This window comes from Sturnus vulgaris, chromosome 7, assembly GCF_052056855.1.
Source record: "Sturnus vulgaris isolate bStuVul1 chromosome 7, bStuVul1.hap1, whole genome shotgun sequence".
Lineage (NCBI taxonomy): Eukaryota > Metazoa > Chordata > Aves > Passeriformes > Sturnidae > Sturnus > Sturnus vulgaris.
The window spans coordinates 35652098-35672388 of NC_142249.1; the positions used below are offsets into that span (position 1 = coordinate 35652098).

General features: G+C 41.0%; 1 protein-coding gene across 1 annotated transcript; it reads left to right on the forward strand.

Moving 5' to 3' along the window:
• Positions 1 to 5564: 5564 nt before the first annotated feature.
• On the forward strand, positions 5565 to 20189 carry UBXN4 (UBX domain protein 4). Its single transcript, XM_014870811.2, has 13 exons — positions 5565 to 5721; positions 11112 to 11214; positions 12076 to 12104; positions 12944 to 13062; positions 13634 to 13799; positions 14241 to 14343; positions 15917 to 15971; positions 16120 to 16284; positions 17095 to 17222; positions 17934 to 18036; positions 18374 to 18505; positions 18802 to 19010; positions 19564 to 20189. The coding sequence occupies exons 1-13, from the start codon at positions 5643 to 5645 to the stop codon at positions 19700 to 19702; spliced, it is 1530 nt and encodes a 509-aa protein (XP_014726297.1). The 5' UTR covers positions 5565 to 5642; the 3' UTR covers positions 19703 to 20189.
• Positions 20190 to 20291: the final 102 nt, after the last annotated feature.

The following is a 20291-nucleotide window of genomic DNA, read 5'->3' on the forward strand; positions in this document are numbered from 1 at the left end:
ATGAGCCACACAGGTACAATTCACAGGACTTTGGCACTGTCAGAGGCTTCTGCTGTCTACAGTGGGCAAAATATTAAAATATTTCCTTCACAGCTGTGTTTATTCCTGGGTTTGTGCTATTTCATACTTTCTCTAGTAAGCAAGCAGGAGCAAACTCATCTAACCAAGACAGTTGGCCTTTACACCCTTCTGCCCCTTTTAGTTCCTTTAACCACATAAGCCCAGGGACTTAGTGCAAAACTCCTGGAACTGCATTTGTTCCATGGGTCTGGATCATGGTCTAGAAAGCAAATAAAAGCACTTTATGCATGAAATAGATGCATGTAATATGCTGCATTCTCATGTTCTCAACAAATCTTTTAGTACTCCAGTGTATTTGAGCTTCCTCTCATTTACCATTAAAGCTATTTTTAAAGCAAATAGTGGCAAAAGGAATTAAGTGGGGACTTCCACTGCAGCAATATAGTATGTTTTGTTTTACTGAGAGCATGTCTTAACTTCTAGAACTAAGGAAAAGCACTGGAAGAATAAGCAGAAAAGCTGAACAAAAGTAGCCATTACCTACTTTACCAAAAGACATTTTTTCTTGGTTTAATTTTTAATTAACACACTTATATTGTAAAATTCCTCCCTGAACTGTGAACATTTTGTATAATTTCTGATATTACAGTCGGAAAGATAATTAAAACTTAAGAAAAAAGATTTAGCCCCCATATTTTGAGGACTCCCCAAACCACATGGGCCTGATGCTGGAATTGGGTGGATCATTCCAGCACACCCTACAATGTCCTCACAGCCTGCATGGGCTGTGGCTGCTGTGTTTCGGTAAGGCAGGGTTGGTTGGGAACAAGCATCTTGCATCTTCCCTGACATTCCTCCCTGCACAAACGTGACCTGTTCTAATATAAAATGTTTTCACTCACGGTTAGAAAAATGACATGAAAAGGAGCAGAGTGTCTGTGAAGAAAGAAACCCTGTGCTGTGATACACAGCTGTGATGTACAGACTGTAGTGCTTGGGTGTTTCCACCTGCCTCCACCCCTCACCCTTTTGCAGGACACGAGATGTTTCAAGATCCAGGTGGTACAGGGAGCTGTTTGCACATGGGGTTTTATCAGAGCACCAGAAGAACTGTGCAGCTCAATGAATCCAATAAGGTACTTGGGTACACAACATGCCTTTCAGGGAGAAAGGAGAATTTTTTACCTATTTCCTATCTTTTTGCAAGCCAGTTCCCTCTCAAGGTAGAATGAATAATTACATTCTCATCCTATGACACTCATTTGTGCCTTAAAACTTCACGCTTGACTTGTTTGTTGTTTTAAGTTAACCTTGTACTAGGTTGGATGCCTGAAAAGGAGCCAAAATTACAACTTCCTTTCTATGAATACTATTCAGCTCCATTATATATTTTTCCCACATAAAATGGATGCAGGCTTCAAGTTTCTGTATTTAGCCCTGAAGTAAAGAATGTTTAGATGAAGCTTTGGAGAAAACTGACCAAAACACTTTTAAGTTACAGGTCATGAAATATTATTGCAGCTGGAATTTTTATGTATTTCTAACTATGAAAGGAATTATTTCAATCCCTTCAATGTTTCTACAGCTTGGTTTTCATGAAGGTTGATGCACTGCCTCTTCTCAATGTCCTATTCCTATTAACAGTTAAAATGTTTGGGGTATTTTGTTTTTTGGTATTTTGGATATATTGATGTCAGTAAGGATAAAATTAAAATGCTCAATGTTAATGTGACTTCATTTTGGAAGCTTCATTTCTTGGGTGTAGACCAGAACCCTTAAAAGGGCCTGATTTCCAGAATATTCTGAAAATTAAGTCCCTGCAAGTTATCTTATTCTGGAACCTAAGACCAAAGTCACCATTCACATCCAAAACCTTCAGTGTAAATTAAGTTGCCTCTTGGATTACTTGAAAATGTGTGCAATGATGTTCTTACCACAATGTGTATGAGCCTCCTCTTTCTTCAGTGTCTGCCTTGTGTCCTCAGACTCGTAGGGCGGAGTTTGGCCCTGACTCAGTTCAGCAGCCCTCACCGCAAGGTTGATTTTTTTATCCTGCCTGCACCTACCTGATGTTTTGTGATGTTTGTCAAAATTTGTCAGGTTGAAAGTGGATCTTGCTGAAGACATGATTAAGCATTAAAATCTGGTCCAGGACACAAACACTTCAGTGTTTGCTGCTATTTTTTCATTTTCCAGTCTCACTGGTAAAGATCATTCACTGAGCCATTATATGGGATGCATGTAGCTGTAATGGACTGTGCCTGCACTTGGGAAGAAAAACCAGAATGTCAGATGAGCCTGGTGCTGTAAACCAAAGAGCTGTAGAGGACAACCTGTGTGTCACTGGCAGTTGTATGCTTTTAAAACTGGAATAAGTTATAAAAATAAACTGTGTTGCTGTGGATAATGCCTAACAGTGAGGTTTATTCTTAATTCAGCTCCCGTGTCCCAGTTAAGTGGGCATCTGAATTAGCTGGGGATTGGTGACGATCCACAGTGCTGACAGCAGTGGAAATGTTTCAGACACAGGTGAGCAGAGGTGGAAGGCACGCTCAGTGCTGGCTGGGGCATGCACTGGCTTCAACAGCAAGGGATCTGTAACACTTCATCTCCCAAAATTACTTGACAGTTTAAAAAGAATATTTACAAGCAGTATTGCACATCATACTTGAATTACAGTGGCCTCAGTTTGAACTTGAGAGGGAGACACTGGAATTCTGCTTTTTTCTAATATTCTAACTTCTGCCCTAGTTGTAGGGTTAATTAGCTTTGCCCTTCTTTGGTTTTCCAACGCAGTTACTAAGAAACATCATTATTAAGTGTGCTCTGATAATCTATCACACTGATTTACACAATCTGGGAAATACACCAGGCCTTGACTCCACAGTTGCTCAAATATGTTGACTTTTTACTTGGCTTAAGCTGGTAACTTTGATTTGTTAATTAACTGTTGATTTAGGGTGAAGTTACAGTGCAATTTATAATAGGAATGCCCTAATGAAGATACTTTCCATTTTAATCCAGATGGATGTGTCCTGGTCTTGGAGAGAAAAACTTATTCTCTAAGAATGCAAATTACTTTGTTTCCCATGCCAACAATTGAAAACACACAAGACATTCCTCCTTTAAAGAACTGAATCCCAGGTAATGCTCAAGCTGTCAAACTATTTTTTCTTATTTCTCAATAAAACACTCTATTTATGTACAGTTAGTTACCCTTCCTTTTTCTAGGCCTACAAACTGCAGACCTCTGTTGTTTCCAGACACATCTGTGCTAAAGGCTCTAAGATGAACAGCAAAGGCACATCCAACAGCAGCAAGACAGTGACCCTACAGCTGGAGAATTCCATTTCTAAAATTGTAATTATTTGAGAATAGTTCCTGAGGATGTAAAAGATTGTACACCTTCACAAAAATTACATATGCAGTCAACAGTAAGTTCTTCTTTTTCTTCCTTCTTTCAAGTAGCGTTGAAGAGTTTGAAAATCATATTTACAAAATCATTTTCAAAACATTTCACTCACCCTTCTCATGAAACTCAGCTTCCAATTTAGGGTTCCAAATCAGATGCAGTAAATGGAAACTACAGTTGCTGGAAATGCCAAGAGAATTAGTGCAACACATCCAAATTTATCAGAGAATTCAAGATGCACATTACAACCTAACCTCCTCCTCTACATGCACTTGTGTAACAGAGATGTCTCTTTGCTCATCACCAAAAACAAATTTGTAGTTTGATTCTATCCAACCTTTGGCATTGTCCTTAAATCTGTTTTGTATCATGAAGAAAATACAAAAATAAACAAATTTTTTTAAAAATCCATCTCAGAACCATGTTCTGGTGGTATTTCTTTGAGAAACGTGCAAAGGCACAACACACATGCAAAGTTTACCCAGTGAGCAAGATTACTGCAACAGAATTTCCACATGATGCATCTTGGGAGAGGTAAAACAGATTTTGTATACTGTTGTCAACACTGATTGGCCTCCTTTTAACTGTAAGTTTGTAAGGTTTTTAGTTGTTATTAACCAGTTACACAAAGTACAACAGTGAAAGCTTTCCAGACTGAGAGACTGTGTGTTTTTTGGCCTTTCAATGTTTGAGTGCCTGCCTCAGCAAGTTGCCCAGTACACAAAGTCACAGTCCTAATGGTGCTTTAGAAAAACTCAAGCCCATTGTTCTGTCCAAAACGTTGTCAAATGCTCATCAGAGCACTTAACATCGTGTCCTCCTTGCCATGAAATGTCAATCAAAGAGTCCTTCTGCCTTGCTGGCTGTGCTGTGCCAGCCCCTCACAAAGTCTGGGAGCAGAGAGGATTTACTGGCTTTACCTCCTGCCTCTCTTGGAGGCCTGCACACCACACTCTATTTTTGTTCTATTTAACATGGATTTCTGTCATTTCCTCCATCACTTTCCCCCTAGTCATGCCCTTGCCTCCCCCAGGGTGAGTGCTGGGGTAGCAAAGGCTGCGGCCATCGGCCCTCACAGCCCCAGGCACAGGAGGTGTCCCTTTTTCTGGCAGCTGCCTCACAGAATCGTGGAATTGTCAGGGCTGGAAGGGAGCTCTGGAAATCACCCTGTCCAGGATCACCTGGGGCAGTGAGACAGGGACGTGTCCAGGTGGGTTTGGGATATCTCCAGAGAAGGAGACTCCACACCCTCCCTGCTCCAGTGCTCTGCCACCCTCAATGTGAAGAAGTTCTTCCTCGTGTTGAGGTAAAATTTCTTGTACTTTAATCTATGCCCATTGCTCCTCATCTTGTCACAGGGCACAACTGAAAAGAGTCTGGCAACATTCTCTTGTTACTGACTTTGAGATACTTATGTTCTATTTGAGGTATTTATTCTGCATTACAGAATCACACAGCCAACTGGTTTAAAAAAGATCTCTGAGACTATCGAGTTCAAACTGACCAAACACCGCATCTACCAGACCACGGCACTCAGTACCAAAGTCAGGTTTTCTTTACAGACTGAGAGGAACGGTGACTCCACCACCTCCCTGCGCAGCCTGTTCCAATGTCTACCCATCCTTTATGTTAAAAGAGATTTTTCCTTATATCCAACCCAAATCTGCCCTGGCGCAACTTAAGTATACGTCCTATGGCTCTGTCGCTGGCTCCGTGGTAGAAGAGCCCGACTCACACCTGGCTCCACCCTCCTGTCAGGGAGTTGTAGAGAGCGGTAAGGTCCCCCTGAGCCTCCTTTTCGCCAGGTTGAGACGCCCCCTCAGCCGCTCCTCACAGGACTTGTATAAACGAGATGCTCTCTCAGCCTTCTCTTCCCTAGGCTAAACACGGGCAGCTCCCACGCTTCTTCTGACGCCCCGGGCCCATTTCCCAGCGGGAAACCACAGGGGGCAATGCCCAGCAGCGAAAAGACATGGGGCCCTTACTAAAGCGCCAAGATGGCGCCGCGCTGAGGGGCAGGACCCGCCACCGCCCCCCGCGCGCGATCGGGGTGGGGGGGAGGAGGGCGGGGCGCGTTCTGCGCGCGGCCGCCAATCAGGGGGCGATGGCGCCGGGCGGCGCGCGCAGGCGCGCGGGGGGCCGTTGGCGCGGCGGCGGCGCAGGCGCGGTGCCGCTGTCGCTGAGGGCGGCGGGTGCCGGCGGTCCCACGATGTGGTTCGGCGGCTCCGTCCCCGCCGCCATCGCCGCCGCCAAGGAGCGCAGCTCCGTCTTCGTCGTGTTCGTGGCAGGTACGGTACGGTACGTCCCGGGGCCGCCCGCTGCCCCCCCGGCAGGGCCCAGCAGCGCCTTCCCAGCTGTGTCCCGCCCGCCGCCCCTCCCGCCGAGCGGGATTTGTGCTGTGTCAGCCCCAGCCCGCGGTGTCGGTGTCCGGCCCCCGCCCGCCCGCCTTGTGCAGCGGAATCGCCCGTCCGACGTGTCGCCTTCCCTCCGTTCTGCTCTTCTGCGCTGGGTTCTCGCCGGTGCAGCTCTCCGGGCTGTTGGTTGTGTTTCGTTTCCTTTCCTCGTACCGACAATGCGTGTTTCATAACACTGTAATTGGAACCTGTAGGAATTCACATCGTCTTGTGTTCGCTGGCTTTCTCTATAAAAAAAAAATGGGAAAGAGAACACAGTCTTGAGTTGGGCCAGGGGAGGTTTAGGTTGGACATTGGGAGGAAATTCTTCGCAGAACGGATGATAGACATTGGAACGGGCTGCCAGGGAGGTGGTGAGGTCCTTGGCAGTGTTTAAGGGAAGCCTGGACGTGGCACTCAGTGCCGTGGTCTGGTTGACAAGGTGGTGTTTGGTCGTAAGTTGGACTCGATGGCCTCACAGGTCTTTTCCAACACGACTGAAACTGTGATACTCTGTGATTAGACAAGCTCTTTAACTTATTCCTGAACTTCTGCGTGTCTCTGTGTGTGTTGTTGCCCTAAGTGCTGGTGGCTTGCAAGTTTTTCAGGTGCCTCATGAAACAACAACGTTAAACTTGTGACTTAGTGTTGTTCCCTTACGAGCTATTGAACTGTGGGACTCACGTGGCCTCAAGAAGTTCACTCCCAAAGGGGATGTGAACAGAAAAGTGGAGTTAAATTCCTTTGCTGACACAACTCTCCATGTACTTGGAGAACAGCATTCTCTGCTGGATGGTAAACATACTGATAGAAATCAAAGTCTTGTCAGACCACAGATTGGGCTGTGTTGGTGTTGGAGTAAGGGATGGGGTGGAGCAGTTCATGAACTACAGCCCTTGGGAAGAGTCACATTGCAGAATTTGGGAGGGATCCCATGCTGGAAGAGTATGAGGAGTCCAACCGCGAGGAGGAAGGAGCAGCAGAGACAAGGTGTGAGGAGCTGACTGCAGGAAGGGTGGGGAGGAGATTTGTTTTTATTTCCCATGATCCTGCTCTGATTTTTGATTAGTAATAAGTTAAATACATTTTTCCCCAAGTCAAATCAGTTTTGCCTATGAAGATAAGAGATTAGTAATCTTCCCCTGCCCTTATCTCTTCCCATGAGCCTTCCATGACATTCTCTCCCTATCCAGTTGAGGAGGGCAGTGATAGAGGGACTTTGGTGGGCCTCTGAGTAGTTTCAACTTGATACATGTACCAGGGACTGAGAAATGCATCTTGTAACTTATGTCCAGTGTTTTTTGTGAAACAAAAATTGTGCACAAAATGCGGCCTATTAGACGCTGATGTTGACTAGATAGATGTTGGAATATGTTGATATAGAGGGGAGATTAAATTTATGGTTGCAGAGATGTAACCTAGTTTTGTCATTGTGTGTGCTGTGAGGATTTGTTTTGTTTGTTCTTATGAACCCTGGAAAAGGCGGAGCATGACTTCAGCCAGGCACACCTCTGAAATGGAAGAGTTGGAGAGTTCTCCCAACATCTGGTTCACCCTGGGTGCCGTGGGATCAGGGCAGCTGACCCGTGGCAGAGCTGATCATGGAACTGTTCTGTTACATGTGCTGGGAAAGGGAGCTGGGAAGCCCAAGAACTTTCTTGCTGTGTATGGAAGCAGCTGTGTTTGAAGGATGTGGAGTGCTGAAAGAATAGTCTGGTTTTGTGTCAGCAGAGACTGGGTTTGTTGTTTGGGTAGAAACCCGTTTCAAACTGCACGATGATGGTAACTCCACACTTCCCACTGGAGACAGGCATTTGAAAGCACCTGGAGAACAGGCTTTCAGCAGTGCTTGGTTCTGTACACTTCATGCAATAATATCTATGGGGAAAATAATGAGAGAAATTGAAAATATAAGAATGTAAGTTAACTATTGTTTTGGGGTGGCCATTGTGGAGGATCGCTATTAGGTACAGTTGACAAAAATTAGGAAGTTCTGATATGTCCATCTGTGTTTGGTTTCTGCCACCATCTGCCTGTCCCTCTCTCCCTCTCCTCTGCACTTCACTTATATTTTTTCTAGAAAATGAAGAAGTGGATTATTCTTTCTGCTTCCAGAATATTTTCTAGTCAGGCAAGGAATAATGTGGTTATTTATCTTAAAAATGAGGTGACATTTGTGATTGTAGGAGTACATTGCTCAAGCAGGTTTCTCCTAAAGCATTTTTGCTTGCAGCCATAATCCCAGCATTTTTGAGCTCAGTGTTTAAAACCTTCATGGCACATTCTGGTGACAGGATGGTGTAAGGGTATTAAAGATCCCATTGAACTTACAGGAAGTTGCAATAAAAGGGATTGCCCCATTCTCCCCAGAGAGCATGAGGTGAAAGGGGTCTGCCTTAGGAAACTGGTTTGAGATATTCAGATGAGACCATAGAGGCCTCTGGACACACCGGGTAAGGGGTTATGTTTGGGGAACAGATGAGTTACTTTGTGGCATCAAGCAATTGCCAGCAGCAGTTTCCCTGTGTTGCTGCACAGGGAGACAATTCCTGACAGTGAAACAGGTCTGGCCACGCAGGTGCCTCAGGGTATGGTGTGAGGTTGTGCTGGGGAGGTTTAGGCTGGATATCAGAAAAAGGTTCTGTCCCCAGAGGGTGTTGGGCAATGGAACAGGCTCCTCAGGGTGGAGTGCAGGGACAATTTGGAAAATGCTCTCAGTACATGGTAAGATTTTTGGGGTGTCCTGTGCAGGGCCAGGAGTTGGACTTGATGATCTTTGTGGGTCCCTTCCAACCGTGTTATGATTCTATGAACATCCCCAGCTATTGTTGATAGCTGTTCTGCAGATGATTTTGTAGCCTATGGAGTTAAAAAAGCCTTTGATTCTTTGAGTCACTAATCTAAAGTTGATAGTTCATTTGATATGAAACCTCCTCTGTTCTTACTGAGGTGTTTAAGATTATTCGCTCCAAAGGTTAGACATGTTCTCATCATGAAAATACCAGGCCACTCATAAAAAGTGCTTTTCAGAGTGAAAAAATGAAGGGGTATGTGTGTGAAATGAAGGGGTATGTGGTAATAAAAAGCTTTAAATTAAAATGTTTGTTTCTTTTTAATGATGTTTGTAGAAACCTTCCTCCCTTTATTATTTTCATAATTTCTTTACAAAATGGTGATTTGCACACATAAGCTGTGTGTTAGTTATTTGTAGCCAAGATGTATCAAGGCACTTTTCAAGTTAAATAAGTGAAATGACGCAAAGGAGGAGGAGGTGAATGGTTTAATGTCCTGGCTTCCTGGCATTTCCAGAATGGCAGTCCTCTCTTACTGAGTAGTTATGAAATGTTGGACATAGAAAAGTTAGTTGGGCTTATCTCTCTCCTTCTGAAAGAAAAACACTTCCCTGGTGACTATGTGCTGAGGGGAATTAAAGTCTTCTGACAATCTGTGATGGTTTTGAGTAAGTTCCTCATACAGGAAGTAGATTATTGCAGGAAAAGAGTCTTGTCCAGTATGTGAATCACTTGAGAAATGATCGATGTTTTCCCTATGTAGACTTACCTGATCAGATTTAAGAGATGAGGAAGTGTGACTGAGCTGTTTGCAGATCATTCCACTAAGTGAAATAAAGTGATGTTTTTGTTTGAGAAACAAGAAGTCTGAGAGTTTTGGGATCTAGAATTTTGAGGCCGTTGTGCTGGCTCAGTGTTTAATTAGAATTATGAATTATGTCAAGTTCTGTTGTGCTTGACCTGTTGACTTTTCTGATGTTTTTCCTGTGACCTGGCAGTTTTGATTTCCGGATATAATTACTACTACAAAACTGTAATAAATGAACCCTAACCCCTAAATGAGAAAGGGTTATCAGAACAAAAATATGTATGAGAACAAGCGGCTGTTCAGTGGGTAGTCACAATATTAATCAGTGCATCATGGCACAGAGCTTTATAAAACATGAGCTATCAGCATTTTCATTCAGTCATCTCTCAGACTGTACTGTGAGCAGCCTCTGCCCTGTTTGTGTCTTTCAGCATTCTTTTTTCTCCAGCAGTTGGTTGTATGGAAAACTTAGTGTTAGGCAAGTATTTCGATATTTTTAGTAGCCTAATCGGATGAGCACATGTCCTTTTGAAAGTGTATGGTGAAGCAGCTGCCTGCCTGTGAGCATTTGGAAACAGGAGAGGAGGCAGAGCCACTCTGGGCACAACAGCTGCATTGACCACACTTGGAAGAAATGCGCTTAAAGCAAGAGGAGAGGTTCTCATGTAAAATAGCCTAAATATTTGCTTGCTTATGCAAGCAAATAATAATAGAGGTAGATACTTTCTTACTTGCTCCAGTAATTCCAGGGAAAAATTGAGACAAAATTGTGTTTTTGATACATGCCCCTGCGAGAGTCCTTGTGACCAGACAGCAGCACTTCACTGGGAGATTCCACATGTAACTCCTGATCTTTAACAAGTCAAAAATATTGCATGGAATGGCAACTGGGATGAAACAAACAAGAGGTTTGTTGTTGTCACTGAATAATGGACTACTATACTCCTATACTTGTGATTCAGATTCTTCATCAAGACTGCAGTCCATTCCAAGCTACTAGGAAGTAATACAGATTGAAGATAAAGAATGGTTGCAGGCCAGTGTACTTGTTGAAAAGTAGTTAATAGTCATCAAAATCTATTTATTAACCCACACCCTCACTAAACTTATATTTTGGGAGATAAATGTATGATTGATACGTTTCATCTGATTAAAATAACACCTCTGAATCTATGGCCCCTGAACACATTTCAGTTTCTCTTACCCAAGCAGCTCCTCTGCATTTGTTATTCTTGTTCTACTGCGCTCCTCACACCTTTTCCTCCCCTCCTACTGTTACTGTTCATGTCAGGAACTGGAATACAAAACCAAGTTACAAATAACCTGCAAATAAATGTTTCTTGTTTGGGGATTTTTTTAACACTGTCAAGCTGTGAAACCTTACCTGCTGAATTATGTATATACCAGGGAGTGGAGAATATAGTTTTGCCTGCTAGCAGCTGATGTACTAATATGGAATTAAATTTATAATGAGGGGCAAGCAGAACATGATTTTGATATGTTACCAAAGTGAACCATCTGGAGTGAATTGTCTCCAGATTATAAAAAAAAGTTATAAACTGACTTGCAGATAATCCCCAGAGTGTTGTACAAAGGTGATTCCAAGGGATTGAAGCAAAGCTAAAATCAGGGCAGAAACAGCAGTTTGTGGTGGGTTTAACTCCTGTTTGTGCTGTGTCCTGCAGGTGAAGATGAACAGTCTACTGAGATGGCTGCAAGGTGGGAAGACGAGAAGGTGACTGAAGCTGCATCAGATGGTTTTGTTGCTATTAAAATTGACACCAAAAGGTTTGAGCCTATTCTAATTCTGTCTCTTATACAGTCTTTCATTGATGATGATGAATAGAACTAAGAGGCTTTTGAAGTCCTCACCCTGATTAGGAGATAGTATAAGTACAGGGTTCCACAGCAGAAGTTAATTCAGTACTCCTGAAGTCCCTAGAGTTTGAGAAAATGTCAAAATTTACTGGTTTGTTCTGCAGATATTCATTGTGTATTTCAGACTGTATTCCAGTACTAGTAATAGAATGCCTGAAGAAAGCTTGCTCTTTCTCAACTGGAAGAGACACAAAAATGCTATTAAAAATGCTGGAATAAAAATGCAAGTGCTAGAGGCAGTTCTTGGTTTGCCAAGTTACATAATGAATTAAAAACCTTTCATGAATTCAGAAAGATAAAAATCTGTAAAGCCTCAGAGAAAATGTGTTTGTCTCCATTGTAACACATAGAATGGAGAAGCATTTAAGTTCCTGGGTAAATTACTCAGCTATTTTTGTTATGTTTGTGTTCCAGTCCATGTGCACAAAGTGCACTGACATTTCCCCAAATGGTATTATTTTGAAATGCTCTATAGACATTTTATTAGATTTACTACATTATTTGTGCTCAATAGACTAGATTTCTTTTTCCTGAATTGCGTATTAGCACTGCTTTCCTAATTCCTATGTAGTCAACTGTGATAACCAAGGATTGTCACCATGTCAACACTTTTGCAGAATGTTAATGATAAGATGCAATGCAAATTTGCTTTTAGTGTTCTCTCAAGTATTTAAATAGTTTTGTAGGACAGTTATTTTTATGATGAAAGACTTAATCTGAAGTTGTTGCAAAATGATTGCTACTCCTAAATGAATCTTTTCTTTTAAACAGTGAAGCATGCCTGCAGTTTTCTCAAATTTGTATCCTTTGAGATCCGTTTAGATGCTACGTTATGATTACAGATAATTGCTCTTTACAAGTTAATACCCTTCTTAAGACAAACACTTACAAGCAATGCTATTGAAAATACTTATTTTGGCACAAAACTATGCAATAAACTGTGTAGTTAATAGATACCATCTGTGTATTCAACTAGCTGTCAGTTATTAAAGAAAGTGAGCAAATTGGTTTTTTTAATGTTAATCCTATGTAATTCTCTAAATAGAAAATTATCTAAAGCTTTATGTAATCTAAATAATCTGTTGGTCCTACTAATCAGCATTAGAAAACAAACAAAAAATGTTTTAAATGATGAGCTGGGGCTCAGAGATGCAGAGGAGGAGGAAGAAGCAGTGGCCTGGGTTCTGTCAGACCCACAGGTGTGAAGTCTGGTAAATCTCTGCCTGCCTTAAGGAGGTCACTGCTTACGGTTCATTAATTCTCTGTGATACTGGGAATTCTGTACCTTAACTTGGATTTCCTTCATGCTCTGGAGATTTCATTACTGTCTACTTAAGATCTTGTCTGACACTAAAACAAAATCATTCTCAAGTCAGAGCATAATCAGTGGCCTGAAAAGTTGGAAAAAAAAAACCTTTGGCCTAAACCAGTACAAAGAAAAGAAGAAATGCTTACCAGTTGCATGTAATGTTTGCCAGCATGGTTTTTTTTCCTTCCTCCCTTGGCCCTGGCTGCTGGTGACCAGTTGGAGATAAGAGCTTTGGGCTAGAAGCTCCTGTAGGAAGGAGGTCTGCTTTGCCCTGTAAAGTTACTCTGTATCAGCTTCTGTCCCTCACCACCCTTAACTGTCGCTGTGCAGATCCTGTAGTGTGCGTCCCATCGAGTTTTTTTATAGGAGACAATGGAATCCCTTTGGAAGTTATTGCTGGCAGCGTGTCTGTGGAAGAGCTTGTTACCAGAATCCATAAAGTCAAACAGGTAATGCTGACAAGATGAATCTCCCAGATGGAGCTGGTAATGCTCAGGACAGTGATGGCCCAGGCCCTTAGCTCGTGCCTTTGGGAAGTTGCTGGTGAAAGTAGAACCAGTGAGTTACTGGTTCTGTCCTTCCAACAATAAGTTCAGTACACAGGTTGGAAGCACTGTGCACAAGTGCTGCATTAATTTTTGTTTGGTTTAGATCACTTGTGTAAACCCACAGTACTGAAGAAATGTGTCAAGAACTCTAAACTGGAATGACAAAATGTGACAACTTATCTTTAAGGAGATTACTCTTCAGCTCATAACGTGGTTTTGTAATATTGTTCTGTAATGTGGATTTATAAAGTTGTACAAAAGCGTAGATTGCTTTATCACTTTGATTTCAAGTGCAAGACTAAAATTAGAAAAAAATATTAAATGCATGATTGTACCATACTCAACAATATGTGGTAATTCTAGTTTTAAATTTTCAATAGGGCTGATTCTTCAGGAACAATAATTCAGTCTTGACCTTTTAACCTGTGAAAAATCTTTGAACTTTCCATTCTCTCTTTTCCCAATTTCTTAGATGCACACAGGGAAAGGGCGGCCTTTGGAAAACGGCAGCCAGGCATCTGCTCCCTGTCCCTCCTCTCAGTCTGATGGTGCTCCAGAAAGAGCAGAATCCAGAGCAGGGGGTTGTGACTCTCCTGAGGCTGTTATGCCTGAGACAATAGCATCTTCTGCTGGTAATGGTTAGTGTTCTGACACAAATGCCACCTCAATTTGCTTTGGAAATGGTTTTTCTTAAGTTACTACATGATGGTACATAAAAGGCAATATATTGAACAGATTCACTGAGGGAAAGCCTTGGGATATTCCAGAATGCTTTGTGCAGGTCTAGAGAGAAGGGTAACTTGTCATTCTGCTTAGTTTTAATAAGTGAGGGAGCTATGGTTTATAACTCAATAAAACTGTGTATGCTTTCCAGAAAGAGGATTCAATTAAAGAGTTTTTTTGGCTTAGTAACCTGAAACCGAATTGTTGAGGAGGGAGTCTAAGTAGCAGAACCTCATATCTCCTTGAGGTATCCCAGTTGCTGCAAATTATGGCTAGCAATGAGCTAATAATTGTTATGATAAGAAATACACATTTTCTTTTTTCTTATGCATTGCTTTCTTGTAAATTCCTTGAAGATGAAGCAAATTCAGGTCAAGCAAGACAGGAAGCAACTAATTCTGCAGATGAGCAAGCAAATGGTGCTCAGCCTGTGAATGATCTTACACTCAAAGTAGAAAGGCAAGTCTTCTTTTGCAGACATCTTAATGTTGTGTTGTATTTGTTTCTCAGCAGGTGGTTTTGTTGGGTTTGGGGTTCATTTGGGATTTTTTTAACAAACACATTTAATTGTAGGATTTTGGTCCTTAATCTGTTATTATCTGGCAAATATTTATGTAGTCTTATTTTTTATTACATGTCTCTGACAATACTAGGGCTGATACCAAACCAGGTTTTAAATTAATATCATTTCTCGTGTACTTTGAAAGAAAAAGGTAATCTGGAAAACTGTAAGTGTTCATCTTTGATATAACTTCAATAGAGATGATATGTTTGATGCAAGTTCTTGAAGGAATTGAAACATTGAACTCAAAGCATTGGAAACTGGTGAAATAAAATGCCAACGTAGGTTTTGTGTAGAGATGTCATCTTGTTTCTTTTTGTTCATTTGATGACATTTGATGGTTTGTAGTTTAGGGATATTGAAAAAGTCAGTGGAATCCTATTCTGACACTCGTGCTTTGATCAGTGAACAGTAATGAGTTGAGTTTAGTTTTTTGAAGTATGGTGATCAGAAATACCTGGCTCAAGACATGATTAATTCATTATTTATTGTTTTTAAATATGGGATATTGTTTATTAACTTGTTTTTAATAAGATTGATACTATTTGAAATATCCTGTCTAAAACCATAACATATGTTTAGCAAATAGGAGTATTTATAATGCTAAAATATGTTTTAAATCTTTTTTATGCTTATTTCAGTTTTCTTACAAAGTTATTGGACAAGAGGTATATTTTTTACTTACCACTGATAAGGCAATGCAGTCAATATTTTAACATAATTATCAATGTTCATTTTTAAAAAATGCATTAGTCTTACATACAAATCTGGCATATTTTATCTACAGCATTTTTTGAAAGGGGGAAAAAGAGGCCAAGCTCTGTGGTAATTGCCACTTACTTTTGAAGAAAACAATTACCATACAAATCTTTCTGATTGTATGACTTTTCATGTTGGATCATGCCTGCACTTTCCCCAGACTTCAAATATGTTGGGATTTTATTGTCAGTCTATATGGAGAAAGTTACTTTGTTCTTTTAGGTCAGTCTTTATTCTGAGGCATTTTTCTGGATAGCTGAGATAGATGTATGTGCATCTATGTCAGGGCTATATATTACTTGTGTTCCCTTTTAGGAGGTGCTGTGCAGAAGAAACCAGATGGCTTAAATAGCTAAAAAGAGATTGAGATTTAGTGTTTCTGTTACCACAGATCATAAATAGTATTTGCTCATTGTATGTCTTCATAAGTTGGTTCAACAGTAAGAATAGGTAGGATTCTTCATTTAATGAGTGGAAAAGGGACAAAAGGAATATGTTAGAACAATTCTAAAAGTGAGAAAGGAGGTGGTGAAATCACCATCGCCCTTTGCATGGATGGTGCACCCACATGGGAATGAATCACTGCTGGTACACGAAGTATTAGCACTGTGCTATAGCTCATTTTCATGTGTTCTCCTGGGCTTGCAAATGCTTCATTAACATTTCAAAATACTGCAATGGTAAGACTTTTCACTCTATTCTTAAATTTAGGTTAACAAAAAGGCTTGAAGAAAGACGAGAAGAGAAAAGGAAAGAAGAAGAACAGGTAACACAAAAATGTAAAATCCCTTGCAGGTTTGTTTTTTTTTACCCTTATTTGAATAAATGTTTAATGCCTTCTTACACAAACATACTTCAGTCTTTTCTCTTGTCCAAGGCAATTTGTGGTCCAATTTTTATATCTCTTTATTCAGAAAGAAATTAAGAAAGAAATTGAAAGAAGGAAAACTGGTAAAGAAATGTTGGAGTACAAAAGACGACAGGAAGAAGAATTGACCAAGCGTATGTTGGAGGAAAGGAACAGAGAAAAGGCAGAAGAGAAGGCTGCTCGAGAGCGCATAAGGCAACAGATTGCAATGGTAAATTTTGCATTTTGGAAGAGAGTTCGCTGCTTCTCTCTCTCACAGTGTACTAAAATGATAAATTTTCTCATTTGATGAAACTTTGAAAGATTGTTCATCTTTGCATTTCCATTTTCCATTTCCATTTGTGGCCTTGTACAGTAACGATTTTTGTGTTTGGGGTTTATGTAGCATTTCCTGTGTATAAAATGAAGCTTCTGCTTTCATCTTCACAATTCTTTTCTATCTGAACAAACATTTCTGTCATATTGCTTGAACAGAGAACATATTGCTAGCAGAGAATTATCATATAAACATAAAAATAATTGCAATTTAGGCATGGTACTAAAAGAGAAGCAAAGGGAGTATTTAATTGTAGAACATACACAATAATGCTGCTCTCAAAATGGTGAGGAGGATTATTTCCCAAGTTAGTATATATGTGTGTGCATATATGGATGTAAACAGTGTAACAACTGAAATGCTTCCTCATTATTAGGCTTTGGTATAGAACACTTAGAATTGCAGCCATGTAACTTGTCTTAAGGTTTTTGCCTTTATCTTCCCTGGAGTGTTGAGCTTGCATGGGAAGATCATCTATTAACAACTGGTTGTGGTAAGTGACTCAGTGAGAAGTGTTATCTTGGCTAATGACACGAGACTGTGCAGTTTGGCAGCAAGTAATTCTTTGCAGTTCCACTGTCTTCTCTCCGTATGGTCTGTTCATATCTGTGCAGTTGGTTCATGAGTGTAGATCATAGCTGTTTTAATGAATGTTAAGCAACAAGTTATGTTAACAATTAAGGTTTCCCTTTGATCCTTCCACAGGATCGTGCTGAGAGGGCAGCTCGCTTTGCAAAATCGAAGGAAGAAGCAGAAGCTGCAAAAGCTGCAGCTCTTCAGGCTAAACAGGCTGAAATAGAGGCCAGAAAAGAGGCAGCTCAACGGGAGCGAAGGTGAGTTGCAGTAGAGACACAAGTGTGTATTTTGGGGGAGAGAGGTAAAGATACTTTAAGAGAGTTACTATATCCCCTCATTTCTTGACAGCATGTTGCCCTGTTGAGCTGTTTAAATAGTGACATTAAAGGTAGCTATTTACATGAACATGATGTTCTTTGATAGCTTTCATCCTTTTGACATTATGATCATGAAACACCAATCACCTTTTGTGTGTTATTTTAGTTAGATAAGAGCATTTTGTGTCTGAGCTTTGATTTAAATCCCAGTATGGGATGGAGCTTGGTGGGGGACTAGATAAGGTGAGAATGTTAAAGATTATGCCTGGACAGAATAACTCAATAGTGTCAGCACTGCTGGGGAGCTCGGTGCAGATCCAGGAGCTGTGTGTGTGGATGGCTTGGACTCAGCAAGGCTGGGTTGGGGACATCAGCTGCCCTGTCAGAGCTGTCTCCTGCTTTGCCCAGCACTGCTGGTTTAAGTATTATGCAAACCTAGGGGACCTTATATGGAGTTATGGAAGAAATGCATTGTAAGAGATCAGCAGGTAGTTTTCCACTGTGAATTCAATCTTACTACCCATCTTCACTGCCCTGGGCAGGATGGATGACAGTCCCTCTCTTGCACATTTCACTGCTACCAAGCCAAAGGCCCAGGAGCCTTTGTCTCTAAGTGTTCATGTCCTGACTGACCCCAATACCTGTCCCCAGTGCAATAGCCAGGATTCAGTTCCGCCTCCCTGATGGATCTTCCTTCACTAACCAGTTTCCATCTGAAGCACGGCTAGAAGAAGCCAGGCAGTTTGCTGCACAGGTAAATGGGCATTTTGTTTCTCAGCTATGTACTGATTATGATTTGGTGAGCATCAAGTAGTTGTTAATGGCAGTGGAGTTGTCATCAACTCCTTCCTTGTTGGGTATTTGAAGGGAGTTTTGGTAGCAGCCTTCTCCAGTGCCACCAACTGCCTTTGGATTGCTGCAGTGTATCATTAGTGAGAGACAGAGAAAAATGAAGGATATTTCATATCTTACTCTGAGGATGATTGATAGTTTACTACAAAACTCTTGCTAAGGTATAATCTGCTGGCAAGTATGCAGTTGTTTGGAAATGAACAGTTATAGATACAATGTTTTCTTTATGTGCTTCACAGATGGTTGGTAACACTTATGGCAATTTTTCGCTGGCGACAATGTTTCCCAGGAGGGAGTTTACCAAAGAAGATTATGGAAAGAAGTTACTGGAACTGGAGTTAGCACCCAGTGCTTCAGTAGTGTTGCTGCCGGTAGGTGTTGGGTTTTGGTGTATTTTTCAAACAGCACTACAGTAGCTGGGTATTTGCTGTTAGTCATGATAGTATTTGGCTTGAATTTAGGGATTTTCCTTGTCTAAACAGATTGCAAAATTACTCTAGTTTTTGTCAGCACTGATTTGGAGAAGTTTTTCTGAAGCAGATAAACATAGATACTTGTCTAAAGTGTAACCAAAGTTCTTCCTTTGTGTCTGCTGAGCTGCTTCAAAATGATGTGTGAAATAGCAGACTTTAATACCTGACAAATTTTCTTGGTGTGTTCATGACAGGCAGGAAGACCTGCGACTTCTGTTGTTCAGGCTTCGGGCAGTGATCTGTGGAAGTTCTTGGGCACAATCCTTTACCCCCTCTTAGCGGTTTGGAGATTCATTAGCAACTTTCTGTTTACGAGCCCACCCCCCTCACAGCCCTCTGTGAGATCAGCTCATCAGCAAGACCACTCAGCTCCCTCCACGTCGGGCAGCGTGGAGCAAAGCAGGTAAGGCAGAGTGTTTAAGGGAGCTGTTTCTCAAGCTTCTTGCTGCAATTGCTTTAACCTTGTAGTGGGGAACTGAACTTCCAATTACACAGTAGAAAAAGCATTGTCTTGCAGTCATTTATGAATAGGGAATTCAGCTGTAACTATAAAGGTGAGCTTCACTTCAGCTGATACTGTTTGGAAGATAAAAATGTTAAAAATGAGATATCAAACTGTTACAGGATGGTTGTTCAAGAAACAGAAGCAGATGAAGTCTAGTTTTGACAGGTTTTGTATTGCCTAAAGAACGAGATCTCCCCTGTACCAGAAGAGCTGCTCAGCTTTTGGTGAAGAAGCCACATATTGCTTCAATAAGAGGGAAAATGAGTCTGCCACTCTGTCTGACTGCTAAGTGACAAATTTTCACCTGGGTGTTGTTTCCCAAGGAAACAAAGGGCTGAAGATTATTGAGGATAAGAGAAGGATGGATTATTTGTGTTTATTGCATTTGCTGCTTCTCTTGTGTAATTATTACTGAGGAAGCTGTCAAACCTCACTGTTCTTTGTGCCCTAGGCAAGCAGTCAGGAAACGAGTGGTGGAAAAGCGAGGGGAAGACTTCAAAAAAGAAGGCAAAATATATAGACTGAGGACTCAAGATGATGGAGAAGATGAAAACAATACTTGGAATGGAAATTCCACACAACAAATGTAGTTTTGAGTAACTGCAGTTACTATCTGGCTGCTTTTTTTTTTTTTTTTTCCTTCTCTTATTTGATCTAAGTCAACTAAAGCTTCTGGACAAGTGGGGCTTATTTTACACTGACTGAATTACTTAATTCTTATTCCTGCGGTGGATTATGGAATAAAGTCACCTATGTCAGAAAAATCAAGTGGGTGTAGGTGAAACCTAATAAAAAGACTGAAAATCTCCATCAGCTTTCGTAAATATTTCCCTATGCCATAGAAAGGCACTTTTTAATCTATAAATATTCTGCTACATAAATTTAAGGGCCAGATATATTAATATAAAGGTCAGGGTAGACAGTGACTGATTAAAATGAGGGTTTCAGAAGCACTATAAGTAGCAAATCAGGTAACTAATTTATGTTTAACTTTTTTCTTGCTTCTGCAACTGCAAGCAAAACCTTGTAGTTTTTAATTCCCTAAGCACTCAATAAACTATTTTCCAGAAAACATGACTCTTTTGTGAGGTTTCTCTGATGTTCTGATATCACAAGGAAGCAAGCCAGGGTCATGCACTGAAATTTAAAATACAGCAGACAAACATATTGTTCCACTGA

Coding starts and splice junctions, on each gene's coding strand:
- UBXN4 (XM_014870811.2), top strand. CDS start 5,643: ATGTGGTTCGGCGGCTCCGTCCCCGCCGCCATCGCCGCCGCCAAGGAG. Junction 13,063..13,633: donor GAATCCATAAAGTCAAACAG/GTAATGCTGACA, acceptor CCAATTTCTTAG/ATGCACACAGGGAAAGGGCG. Junction 13,800..14,240: donor AGCATCTTCTGCTGGTAATG/GTTAGTGTTCTG, acceptor AATTCCTTGAAG/ATGAAGCAAATTCAGGTCAA.